Consider the following 13,366-nt stretch of genomic DNA (forward strand, 5'->3'; position numbering starts at 1 on the left):
CCGTGGTTGGGAGCCAGGCTTTGTTGCCCTTATTCATCCCTACTCCAAGACAGCCTACCCCCAGCTCAGGGAGAACAGAAGTAATGGGAAAGTTTTCTCAGCTTTGTTCAGAGAAAAGCACATTTTAAAGGCAAATAAGGTTTTTATTTAAGTGACAATGTTTGAGAGTTAAAAACCAGCTCACATCAAAATCAAGACCAGTTGTAAAAATCTTTTAACTCCATAATGCTGTTTTGTCTTGTTAGAAATCTGATATTTTACATTTGCTTTCCTAACGGATTTTGTACAAGGCAGCCATGAGTAATATAATAAACCTTTTTCACCACAGAACCATCCACCACAGATAATACTGAGAGTTACACACTTAGGAACAGTCAGATCACGGACAAGATCAGACAGGCTGCCACCACCAAGTAAACAAATAGAAAATGACAGCAGGGTCTGAGGGTGGGGGTCCCCGGGAGCAAGCGCCCTCCTGTCCTGCCCTTCCTTGGTGTTACCTGCCTCTCCTTGTCCCAAGGAGGGTGGGATCCAACTGATATTTCTTCCAATCACTCTGTTGGTTCCTCAGCAAAGAGAGCAGGACCCAGACCAAGTCTTGCTGCTCGGACTTAACCCTAACTATGATTTTTAAGAAAGCTCCCCCAAGCCCAGAGGGAGCAAAAGGAAGGTGACTTTTCTTTTGGCTGAGCCAAAGAGAATAGGTTTCCAGAGCACTTGGCACCCAAACCCCCGGGATTCGGTGGAAAAGTTGTTTAAGGCGGGGTCAGCTGCAAGGCTCCTTTGCAGTCAGGGCACCCCTCCGGGGTAGGGCCGCACCTGCACTGGGTTAGAGAGTGTCCGTGCAAAACCACACCACCTCTGGACTCTGCCTCGGGTCCAGCTTTCATTTAAAATTGGTGCCACGTTTTGTCAGCAGGACACTTCTGAGTGTGGGTATGGACTCCAGAGTAGTAAAAGTAGTTTAAAAGCCATGAGACAGCCTCCCCTCTTTCAGAGAGCCTGCCTCCCAGTAATCTGGAATACTGGGGTTTAAACATGTTTGTTTTCTCTGGCCCAGCATCCAGGCGGAGGGCCATTCATTCAAATGCATGAAAAGTCTCCTTTATTTTCAAAATATTTTGTGGAGCCTAAGGGAGGAGTCAAGCTCTTTAGAAAAAACCCAGGTGCCAATTGTGGATGCACCCTGAACTCCCAACAGGGCAAATAGACAGGAAGGCAGCAGACAGGCCCTCTGTCAAGACAACCACCAGACTGGGAAAAACAAACAGGCTATGCAAGAAACGGAGCTTTGGTCAGGCAGGAAAATCTGTTTTCCAGCTCCTGAGGAACAGGCACACCTGAAGCTGGATGGATTCTCTAGAAAACAGCCAGACTTGGGTCACAGAACTACTCTGGAAGAGGCAGCAGCACCCCCTCCAGAGAACAACATGACTTGGTTCTTTGTTTTTTCTCCAACGTAACTGGACAGACAAAATTGAACAAACCACTATTAGAGAAAGTGCATATTAGTTACAAAGTTGCCAGGAAAGCAGTACTGAAACCTTCATTATCTGAGTCTGGTCACTACACAGAACCACATATACACAGTCACACACCAACTAAAGCTCCTAGAGCGTGTGTTCACAATATCTCACTGTACACCTTCGGCATCTCAGGTGTGAGTCATCAGAGCCCCAACTGGCAGCTCCAGAAAGGAAGGGGTGGTAGCCCTCCTGCTGGGTCCCATGTCCCAGCTTGGTCCCCCAGAACCACAGAACCTTGTTCAGATTCCATATTCCCCAGGGTCCCGGCATGCTTTCCCTCTCCTGCTCCAAGCATGGGGTTCTCAGAAAGGGTGAGGAATCGAACTTGGGGAGAAGTATCTCATGATAATTATTTGAGAGTAATACAACAGTGGATTCTGCAAAAAGGAGATGGTAGAGATTCAGATTAAGTCTACCCAAGTTTAATTCAGGGTATATTCTGGGAAGGAAAAGAAGGATTAGGGTTGAGGCAGCCATGCCACATGAGCTGGTGCCTTATGAAGAGCCATGAAAGATGACATGTGAAAGGAGGGATATGAACCACCAGGAGGCAGGACCAGAGAGAAAGCTGAGGGTGATCGCTCCTTCCTAACAGACTTGCCAGCAGCTCAGTGCTGCATAAATGCAGATGCAGGGCCGAAAGTGGAGCAGAGAGCTGACAGGTGGGGTGGATGTGGCAGGAGCTGGCAGAAGACATTTCTAGTAGAGAGAGCAGGGTGGGGGCTGAGGGCCTGGACCCCGCCGGCCCTAGCAGGGCGCCTGGTTTGCCGGTGGTGCCAGCCGCCCCCACCAGCAGCTGCAGTTGGGGAGGACACTGGCCACATGGGAACTGCAAGAGGTAGACATTGAGCAGAAGCAGCACTGAGCTGACACAGGTGCCTGCTGTGTATACATTTGTCCGGGCCCTGGGGCAGCCCAGCCCCTGACACAGAGCCCTGGCTGAAAGAGCTGGACCAGCCTCAGTGACAGCCTGCCAGGGCTCAGAGGCAAGCCCAGGTAGCCCCGCACAGGTGTGGGCCTGGGCCACAGAGTGGGGGTGAGAGTGCAGGAGACCAATGCCCAGGCCAGGGGCCCAGCAGCACAAGGGCCGGGGTGGGCTTTGAGGGGCCTCAGGAGAGCCACACCCTGTCAACTTCAGGGGATGACCCAGGAGGAGGTTATGGGCACCAAACCAAGCTGAGTGGCAGGGGGAAAGGGAGAGAATACAACAGTTTGAGCCAAAACTACATGAACCCCCAGAGCTCTGGGATCTCAGCTCTGTGCCTTCCTGGAGCCAGTCTGGGCAGAGCTTGGGAGGAGTAGCCAGATCAGTGCCCTCTGGAAGGATGTCTCTCTCCCTGGGACACTGTGTTTGGGCATCAGTGCAAAGCGAATGTCTCCATGGAGCAGGGACCCCTTCCCCCCACCCCAGGGGCTTCCTTTGAAGTAGTGGGGCAAATAGCTGCTCCCTCTGGGCCCACCCAGAGCTCCGCTCCCCGACTGTGGGGCCGATATAGGTCACTGGGCACTCAGAGGGGCTCTTAGACCTGAAAAGCCTCAGAGGGCAGAAGTATGGGACAGCATAGGAGTCAAAAACTCACACCTATCTCAGCTGAGATCCCTCTATTTAAGCGAGGCAGGGCCCAGAGAGGGCCAGCTACTGTCTCAAGGGCTCAGCCAGCCCAGCTAGGCCAGAGGCCAAGGCAGAAGCCTCACAGGGCAGGGCACCAGGCAGGACTCTGGGAAGAGTAACGACTGTCCTCCAGGGCTACGGGAGAATAGTGAAGATACTGAGGATAAGAAGGGGGGACATGAACAGCTGCAGGAGGACACACCATCAGCACCAGACCCCACCCGCCAAGGGCCATAAACAGACACCTGAACACAGGATGAGCTCCAGGAACATCCTCTCCCAGAAAGTGGCCACTTGGCCACAGGAAGCCAGGCCCAAGATGGTAACCCAGGATGTCACAGGGAAGGCAGGCACAAATGCCACTCCCCCCTCCACCAGACAGCCAATTAGCTGTACCTGCCAGCGGCTGTCGATCCCTGGTCTGGGGGCTTCTCCTTTAGGGCCTGTCTAGCATTGCTGTGGAAGCCTCACAAACTCAGAAAGATGGTCAACTTTGTCAAACACTCCAACTCCGGACAGGCCTGCCCCCAGGATTACACAAACATCAACCCTGACTTGGGCTTGAAGTCGCAGGCACAGGGGTGGCAGCAGTGGCTGCACTGAGACCCGGGATCTCACCCCCTTGCAGCCCAGGGAGCCCCCCAAGGCCGGGTAGGATCCCTCCCCGCTGTGGTCGGACACTGCTGGACAGACACGGGAGGGAAAAAGCAGAAAAAGGCCTGTGCCGGGGAGAAGGCAGCTCTCCGTCCCCTCAGGCAACCTAGTAGGGCCCCCCTACTCCACGCACACCCTGGCCCTCAGGGCACCGACTCGAACTTGGGGGGCCCACGTGCCCAGCTGAGCGCAGGCAGGGGGCGCTCGTGGTCCTTGTCAGACTCTGGCTGGCTCTGGGCGCGCTCGGGCTTGGGGTTGGCGGGCGGGTCTGGCTGCTGCACCGACATGGTCCTACGCAGGTGGTTGCGCTTGCGCAGGAAGTCCGGCTGCGCGTGCAGACCGAAGCTGCCCTTGCGCAGGATCATGCGCGAGTTGTTCTTCTTGGGGCGCGAGCGGTGGCTGGCCTCCAGTGCCGCCAGGTGTGCCGCGTAGCCTTCGCTCAGGAACTGCGGAGGGGACAGGAGTTAGCATGGCGGCAGGGCGGCACAGGCCCCTGTCCTGTATACCCCCCCCCGCCCCGCCCACCACCACCATTATCCTTCCTCAACCCAAAAACCCGACCATGGGGTCTCCAGCTTCTCCGTGGAACCTCCAGGAAACAGGAAACTCATTACCATTTAAATTTCCCCATTCTGATTTGGACAACTGAGCTTGCCTGATTAACTTGAGTTCTTTATGGATTCTTGATGGGTGTGAAACTTCCATCTTTGTCACCTTTATCACAATCCCAAATGTAAGTCTCTCGCAACATACACCTTCTACCCCATGGAATTTTGACATTTTCTGACTCCACAGCTGCTCTTCTTGCCCATCCCTCTCACTGTGTCCTCAGCTTGCTACTCAAAGTCTGGTCCTGGGTCAGCAGCAGCACCTGGACCCTTGTTAGGCCCCACCCCAGGCCTTCAGAATCTGCACTTAAAGATCTCCACATGACCTGTGAGCAAATTTAGAGTTTCAGATCAGCACTGCCCTGCCAGTCCTCACTCTGAGGTCCCTCCATCTTCTGAACCTCCATCTGCTGGTCTCTGTCAGATACCTCACACTCAGCATGCTCCAAAAAGAGATTATCACCTTCCCTTCAATCTGCTCCTTCAACCTGCTTCTCGTTCCAATAATGGCACCCCATCGCCAAGACGACATAGCCCAGGGCCACCTCCAGATCCTTACCTACCCCTCCAGATGAAACCACCTCTTCCTCTGAGACGCTCACTATCTTGCTGCTTCCTCTTGGGTTTCCCTTTTCTTCGTCCCACACATTGGGTCCATTAATTACCCATCCAACCTGCCTGGAAATGCCTCTCAGACGCTCTGCCTTCATTCCTCCTTGCCACCACCCTGCCACCACTTTCCTCCATCTGCCTTCTACCTGCAGCCTGAGGGATCTCTCTGAATCACAAACACAGTCTGAAGACTTGGAGTCCCAGCTTGGCATGGTGATGTACTGTCACTCTAGCCCCCAGTCCCACTCACTCCCACATCACACTCAGCCAGGCTGAGTCACATGCAGCTCCCAGATATGCATGTTCTCTGTCACCTCCTGCCCTTTGCTTTTGCTGCTATCTCTGTCACAAATGCTCCTCCAACCTCCCGGATAGTTCCTTTAAACTCCCCAAAACCAGCCTTACCCGGACTGAGTCCAGCTTAGCTGCTCCCTTAGCTGGCTGAGGCCCCACAATTCTCTGTGCTCTCTATCATTCTTTATGGTTCTTAACACACTGCAATTTGTCTGCAAATTTTTCCATCACCCACTAGACTGGATGGCATGACATCCGATTCCGCTGGGGACTATCCCCTGCTTCCAACACAAGCCTGGCCCAGTAGTATTTGTTGAGTGAATGAATAAATGAGCAAATGAAGGAATGAACAAATAAAGGAATGAACCACCTGCTCCTCCCTACCCTTTACCAGTCCCCACCCCTAGCCCAGCAACCACGTACCTGGCACTGGGTTTGGTACTTCTTGGTGGGCCGGCCCACAATGAAGATCTGTGAGGGCGGCAGGCCCAGCACATTGTAGACAGAGATGTCCTTCGTGGAGCCATAGGCAGCGCTGATTTTGATGAAGCACTGGAACACAGGGCAGTTCACGGTAGGAGCGGGGGCCAAGTCAAACTATTCCCCAAAAGATTCCTAGTTCCCCGCCATGGGAGCCCCTATCTGAGGACCCTTTATCTGCACACTGATAGACTCCAAATCATGGGCCACCCTGAAATGGCCTTTTCTTCCTATTCCCATCCTATACCCCAGGCCTGATACAAAGATTTTCCTGGTAAGGTTAGAACAACACCCTTTGCTGACCCTCTTCAGTCGGCACTATTAATAGGTTCTATCACAACTGGGCAAAACTCCTTTGTGGACAGGGAAACTGAAGGCCAAGACTGTAGCCAGTTCTGCCTGGCCTCTGATCCTGTGCCATCCACACCACAACAGACCATGGCATGCCATCTGGCCACTCCCTGGTGCTGGCTGGTCTGATGTCCTCCTGAGAAACCTCATCCCGATTAAGAGGATTGCCCAGCTCCTCCTCACGCCAGTGGCACCTCCAGATCCTCACCAATCCCACTGGTATGAAGCCACTTCCTCCTTTGAAATGCTCACCATCCTGCTTCTTCTCACCGGGCCCCCATCAAAGTCATCTCCTTTTCTCCACCCTCCCTCCCTCCCTCTAAGTTCACTAGAGACTTCTGGGTCCCATCATCACTGGGATGACTTCCTATCCACATGGATGATCCACCAACCACTTGAGCCTCTCCATGTCTTGCCTTCTTTAAGGTCAGTGGCTGTCACCTCCAGGACTGAACCCAGAACTATCCCCTCTGAACTCAGAACATCCACTTTTCCAGGCTAACCTCACTCCTACCCACCCGACCCCCGCCCCAGGTCTTTTACAGCCTCTTCTCCAGCCTCATCCACACCTTTGTTTTCGGCACACCCCTCCCACCTCACATGCTCCTCACCCCACCTGGGCTCCCTGTGGCCATCCTGTGGCCTCCCCGTGTTCTCTGGCCTCCACCTTGGAGACAGCCCTTCAACCTCCTCCCACCCACCTGACCATACCTCATCCTGGAATTTCTCCACTCCCACTTTTTCCATTCTATCTGCTGACAACTAAGAGCTGCTGGTGAAACACAGCTCTGGCCCCACATAGTATTCCTGATCCACCTCCCTAAGATAAAAACTTTTCCCAATTTTTACTTCCCTCCCTGAGCTGCTACCCTGTCCTGTGGGTGACTTTGTCTTGGAAGTTGAATCAAAAAGAGGGCTTGCTCAGTCCACTGGCCCTCTCTTCTTTGGTCGCTCTGTTCCCAGACTGCCTTTAGCTCAGAGAAAGGAGCGGTCTCATTGTCCCACCCTGTCCTGCCTCCCAGTATGCCCCAGCTCATTCCCACAACTTCAATCCAGCAAGTCCACTCCCACCCGTACCACCCATCAGAGCCGAGACCTACTTTCTCGGCTCCTCGCCCCACTGCTTCTGACCCTTTGACCCTCTGAGGTGTCCCTTCCTCACCAAGGTCATTAGTGTCCAGTTTTCATCATGAGAACATTTCTCACCAAACCACACATCTTTGCAAGAAAAACACTCTCCTTCTGGAAACCCTCTCCTCCCTGACACAAGGAAACTTCTCTCTCCTGGTCTCCTCCCCACCTTGCTCTCTCTGGTTCCTCAGCTGGCTCCTCTTCCTGCTGTCAGGGACCCAGTGCAGCCTCTTCCCTGCTGTGGCTTCACTGACCTGCTTCAGCTGGGGCTGGAATGACTTATGCCCCATGGCCATTCCAGCCCTGACATGTCCACAAATGAGCTCATCTTCTTCCAGCCTGGTCCTCCTCTGTGTCCTTTCTCATTTCATTCATTCACTTATTCATTCTACTAAGGTTTATGGAGTGCCTACTGTGTGCCATCATTGCCCCAGATGCCAGAGATATATTGGTGACAAAACAGACACAAGCTCTGCCTCCATGGAGACCATAGTAAGTTTAGTAGCACCTCAGTCCCTCCTGGTCACCCAAGATGGACATCTGAGAGCTCCTCACTCCCTCCATCCAACCGTCACTGAGTCCTGACCATTCTCTCTCCTCATTCACCCATGCCTTTTTCTCTATCCATGGCCACCACCTGGATTCCTGTCTCTTGTTTGGGCAACAGCCTCTTAATTGACCTCCTTAACTAATCTTTCATTTCTCCTACCACAGCCACCAGGAAAAAAAAAAATCTTTCTACAACCCGAATTAGGCACTGCCACTCCCCTGTATTAAGCTCTTCCATGGCTCCTCACTGCCCTCAGCAGAGTTCATGGTCTTTGCTTGGTTTCCAGGTTTTTCAAGGACTGCCAAGCCCAGGTCCCTGTTGGCCTCCAGGGCCTCAGCTTCCACTTGACTTGGGTCTGACCTACACACACCCCCTATCCCTAACATCTGCAGCTCTGAGATTGTCCCAGGCTCTTTCGTACCTCAGTACAAATTCTGCTGATTCTTTGGCCACCTGACAAATTCATAATCATGCTTCAAAACTCTGCTCAAAAGTTACCGCCTCCTAGAAGCCTTCCCTGGTCTCCCCAGTCCTTTTTCCTCAGTTTGCCAATAGACCTTTCCTAATTACCCACCAGTAAATTGTCCATTCACATGTTTTTCTTCCTCTAGATCAGGGATTGGCATACTTTTTATGTGAAAGACCAGATAATATAGATTTTAGGCTTTGCACTCTGTCTCAACAACTCAACTGTTCCATTATAGCCCAAAAGCAGCCATAGATAACACATAGCAAATGAACTTGGCTATGTTTCAATAAAACTTTATTTATGGACACTGAAATTTGAGTTTCATATAACTTCCACATGTCAGAAAGTATTGTTCTCCTTTTGACTTTTCAGCCAATCATTTAAAAGTATAAAAACCATTTGTAGCTCACAGATCATATAAAAAAAAGGCTGTGGGCCATATTTAGCCCTTGGGCCATAGTTTGTCAATCCCTGCTCTAGATCGGCAGTCCTCGAAACTTTGTAAGCATCAGAATCCCCTGGAGAGTTTGTTAAAACACAGATTGCTGGGCCCCTTTCAGAGTTACTGATTCACTAGGTCTGAAAAGGGGCCAGAGAATTGCATTTCTAATGACCTCCCAGGAGTACTGTGCTGTGGGTCCTGGGAACATACTGTGAGAACAAAACCCCAGCTCTAGGTCCCAGCTCTGGAGAGCATGTCCTATATTCTGCTTGTCTCTGTGTGGCCCCAAGGCCTAGGACATAATAGGCACCTAGGGTTCTGTTGAACGAATAACCAAATGCAGAGACAAGATGCAGGCTTTAGGGTCAGGAGATAAAGGATGAAAGTCTGACTCTGAGATCTTGGACAAGTCCGTGAGGCTCACCTTTCTTATCTCTCACTGAGAATAATAATATCTACCTCACAGGGCTGTTAAAGGATCCAGTTAGACCCACATGGATGTGCTTTGCAAACTTGGTATCTGCTTGCACAGTGGGAGATGGCGGGGCACGTGGATGAGGCCCCACCAGGTTGAGGAAGGAGGAGAGAAGTGTGGAGGACGGTCCTGGAGGTCTCATCCCATCCCAGGCCAAAGCCCCACCTCAGGGCCAGAAACTCACCTCCTGCACGAGGTTGCGGAGGAAGATGGCTTTCTGCCGCAGTGGGTCATGCACCAGCCCATCGGAGAAGAAGATCATGCCCTGTGGGAAGTTGTGCTGGGACAGCCATGACACCACCCGCTGCTTCTGCATGTCCGGCCGCCCCGTGATATAGAGGATCATGTAGCCCAGGTCTTGCCAGTGCCTGGTGAGACAGCATTGCAGGGTCCAGCCCAGCCCCAGCCCTGCTCAAGCCACGTGCTGCCCAGCGGCCTTCCCTACCTGCTGCACTCCTGAGAAGCCAGAGGGGCTACTCAGAGGAACACCAGGGAAAACCAGGGGGACCCCCAAATGCATACTCCTGGTTGAGCCCTGTGATTCCTGGATATCTCTCCTGGACGGCCCATAGGCCTGTGTGCCCACAGCTAACTTATACGTCCACTCCCGCTGCCTCTGTTCATGTCCCCATCTCCGTGCTGCTGTCATCATCACTCAAGTTTCCGGAGCCAAAGACAAGCCACCTTTGATTCTTCTCATTTCCCTCCGCTGCCCCTCTCTCTTCCAACCAGTGAACCAGCCTTTCATTCCACCAGGAAGGATCTTTACACTCTCACTTTAATGCATTTCTTAGCCTTACTTCAGGCCCTGTCTCTCACCCGGCCCACTGCAAGAGCCTTCTGGGAGGCCTTTTTGCCTCCAGTCCCCGCAACACCAATCTAACCTGGGCCATGCAATGTCGGCCAGGTTACTTAAACCCCAGTGTTTCAGTTTCCCCATCTGCAGAATGGGGATAATAATAGCAACTACTGCAGAGGTTGTCCTATGGATAAAATTAATCAATTTCAAACATGCCTGGCATACTGTGCTCTGTACAGTTGTGTTACTATCAACCCCTATACTGTTTTCATGCTGATGTCTGTAAATCACAAATCTAACTTCACTACTCCTTTGCCTAAACCTATTCCTGGCTCCTCAGTGCCCTGAGGTCACAAGGCCTCTCTGCACTAGAGGCCCTCCATGCTGTGCCCTTGAGCCTGGCCTCCCCCCAGTCACACAAAGCTGCTTGGCTGCCCCCAGAGAAGCCCTGTGCACTTCTGTTGCGGTCTCCTCCCTTACACAGCCATCATGGCCGCATCTTCTTATGTTCCCATGCTCCCATATTTCCAGGCTCTTTCCTTCAGGAAGCCTTCCCTGCTTCCCAAACAGAATCCGCCTCTTCTCTGTGCCTTCGCAGCTGACTTCACATGGCATCCTGGCTGTGAGGGGTCAGATCAGCCGAGACCTGTTTCAGAGCTTTTGTAGCACTAGCCACCAACTGGCCACTATAGATTGGAGGCGTTTCAAACCTGGAAGATGATCTAAGAGATTTAGGGAGGTTTTGTAACAACACACAGGCCTGGGTGTTGCTCTCAGAGATTCTGGTTAGTTTTAAGGTGTGGTCCAGTACTCTGTGATGACAAAAAGCTGTTTCTGATGAGCAGCAAGGTTTAGAGAGCACCACAGTGGCCCTAGCAGCCCACAGGACAGAGATGAGAGCACTGAATGGATCCCCGGAAAGAAAGAACCACAGCCTCCCCTTCCTGGCTGTGGGATGTTGACTCAGGAGGGGCTTTGGAGAAGATGTTGTAAGGGGAATAAATGACCTAGCCTTACAAGGGAGAGGCTGACCCCTGAGATGAGATTGAGCCTGCCCAAGACCAATTCCTACAGGGCCAGTGCACATGGGCAGTCTCCCAGAGCTCCTAAGCCAGGCTAGTCTTCTCTCCCCAAAGCAATCACTGCTCCTAGGATGGGGCCAGATAGTTTTGTCCCAACCCCAAGAACTCCCAGGGCCCTGAATCTGATCCATTCTTGGAGTTCGGATCACTTGGAGCCCTGGATAAATTTCTCATGCTGGTGATTTGTTCTCCCCACAGGTCTGTGAGATTCCTCCCACTAGGATCTCTCTCGGCATCAGTGCTCAGCACAGAGCCTGGCTTAGGAAAGGGAGGATGGAGGCAGGGCTGGAGGGAGGCAAGGAGGGCAGGAGGGACTAAAGTGGTACTTCTTTTGCTTTTCTCTTGGCAAACCCTTTTACACTCCTCTCAGCAATATAATAGTTCCGAAAGGTTGTTGTTTCTGTTCACACCTTCTGCCCTGTCCTAATCTGGTTTCTACAATCTAACTACCCGGAACTTGTCCCATCTGTTCCCCACATGCTCTGCTCTTTCTTGTCCTTGTCACCTTGCATCCTCCTTCTTGGCCTATCAAAATAAATTTTGTATTTTCTTCTTTGCACCTTTCTTCTTTTGCTATTATTTGTATAATGGCGTGGTATGAAAAAATATATACATCCATCCTAGGGGCTATCTCAAACACCGCCTCTCCCAAGAAGCCTGCTCTGCTTTCTCCAGCCAGCTAGACTAGCTCCCATCTCTCAATGAGCACTGTGTGTTAGCTCATCTTGATGGCTCCCCCAGTGAACCATGTGTCCCAGTATTCACACCCTGATGTGGTCCTTTCCCCTTGAATCTAGGCTGATCCCACAACTAGCTCATAACAATAGAACGCAATGGAAGGCTGGATCCTAAGAAGGCTTTCAGCTTCCACCTGGGTTTCTAGGAACCAGGGCAAGCCAGCCACCCCATACAAAATCTAAAAAGTCTGAAACCTCCCAGGCTAGCCACATGGAGCAGCCATGTGGAAAGACAGAAAGAGAGACCCAGTGTAGGAACAACACATATGCATTCAGAGGTCAGCCCTCTTGAACGTCCAGCCCAGTGGAGCCTTCAGATGACCCCGGCTCAGACCACCTTCTGACTACAATCGCTAGAGAGACCCCACATGGGAACCTTTCAGCAGAACCTAGTCAATCCACGGAATCATGAGACAGAATAATCAATTATTATTTTAAGCTCCTAAGATTAGAGCCATTTGTTACACAGCAAGAGATCATCAGAACACACTGATTTGATTCTGATTGGGATCAGAATGTGAGTGACCAGGGCTGATTCACTGCAGAGAACGTTCAGACAGCATTAGAATAAATGGAGGAAGGAGGGCAGGGAGAGAAGGAGGGAGGAACTAGGGACTAGAAAGCAGCAGGGAGTTTCTCAAGGAAGCTCAGGAAATTAATACTGGAGGCAAAGCCAGGACTTCCCAGCTCCTGGCCAAGAGGCCAGTGGAATTTCTAGAGGAAACCAGAAATGTAACATCTATCTCCCTCAGGTCTTCTGGCTCCTGTCCCAGAAGGACAGGTCCCTTGCAAGGAGGTAGCACTCACCGGACAACATCCACTGCCCCCGGCCGGACCTTGGGGTCACTTCCCATGATAGACACGCTGGCCGCAAAGGATCCATCGATGCTGAACACCACACACTCCATGCCGCGGGGCAGCACTGTGAGGTAGCTCATCGCACAGGTCTGGTCACCCCTGAAAGGTACTACCTATGTTCAGCTGTGCACTGAGGGTCAGGTGTAAGCCTGAGGACAGAGGTCAGCCTGCAGCTGGGGTCACAGCTCATTCTGGGGCCAAGGTCAAAGAGAATCTGAGGGATAACCTCGTCCATTTTCCTATCTCCCCACAGACAGGCATGAGGACCAAAAGAGAGCACCCTTAAGACCCCATCTTCTGGACAGGCCTGGCTGGAATGGTCATGAAAATGGGAAAAACCACCATGAGAATATCCTCTGGTTCTCACCTGACAACCATCTTCACAGGGTAGACACCAACGCCCATGCGCCGGGGCCGCGGAACGCTGTATGTGATTCGGCCACTGCTATTGGTGATCTCTGTGTCCAGGTGCACCCAGCGGCCTGAGGATGGCTCTGCCATCACCAGGATATCCACCTGCAGGCAGCAAGGAGGCCAGGGAACTCCTTGAGGCTTCAGACTTAGCTTAGCGGCTCTCTACCAAGACAGCAGGCTCTGGGGTTGAGGTTCCTGCCCTGTGTTTCCTGGCTCCTACTATACTATTTCTCTCTCCACTGCAGCCACATTAGCTTCTCAGATGCCCCCAG

The 13,366-nt window shown here is 52.1% G+C and overlaps 1 protein-coding gene across 1 annotated transcript in view; it reads right to left on the bottom strand.

Annotated features, from left to right (window-relative positions):
• Window positions 1-56: 56 nt before the first annotated feature.
• The window catches only part of PITPNM3 (PITPNM family member 3), an 89,071-nt gene continuing 75,761 nt past the window's right edge, over window positions 57-13,366 (bottom strand). Inside the window, exons 16-20 of the mRNA XM_016138754.2 lie at window positions 13,048-13,196; window positions 12,630-12,779; window positions 9,389-9,572; window positions 5,730-5,858; window positions 57-4,238 (exon numbers count right to left, since the gene is read on the bottom strand). Coding sequence (XP_015994240.2) covers window positions 3,936-4,238; window positions 5,730-5,858; window positions 9,389-9,572; window positions 12,630-12,779; window positions 13,048-13,196 — 915 coding nt within the window. The 3' untranslated portion in view covers window positions 57-3,935. The remainder of the gene's footprint in view (window positions 4,239-5,729; window positions 5,859-9,388; window positions 9,573-12,629; window positions 12,780-13,047; window positions 13,197-13,366) is intronic.

This window comes from Rousettus aegyptiacus, unplaced genomic scaffold, assembly GCF_014176215.1.
Source record: "Rousettus aegyptiacus isolate mRouAeg1 unplaced genomic scaffold, mRouAeg1.p scaffold_m13_p_6, whole genome shotgun sequence".
Lineage (NCBI taxonomy): Eukaryota > Metazoa > Chordata > Mammalia > Chiroptera > Pteropodidae > Rousettus > Rousettus aegyptiacus.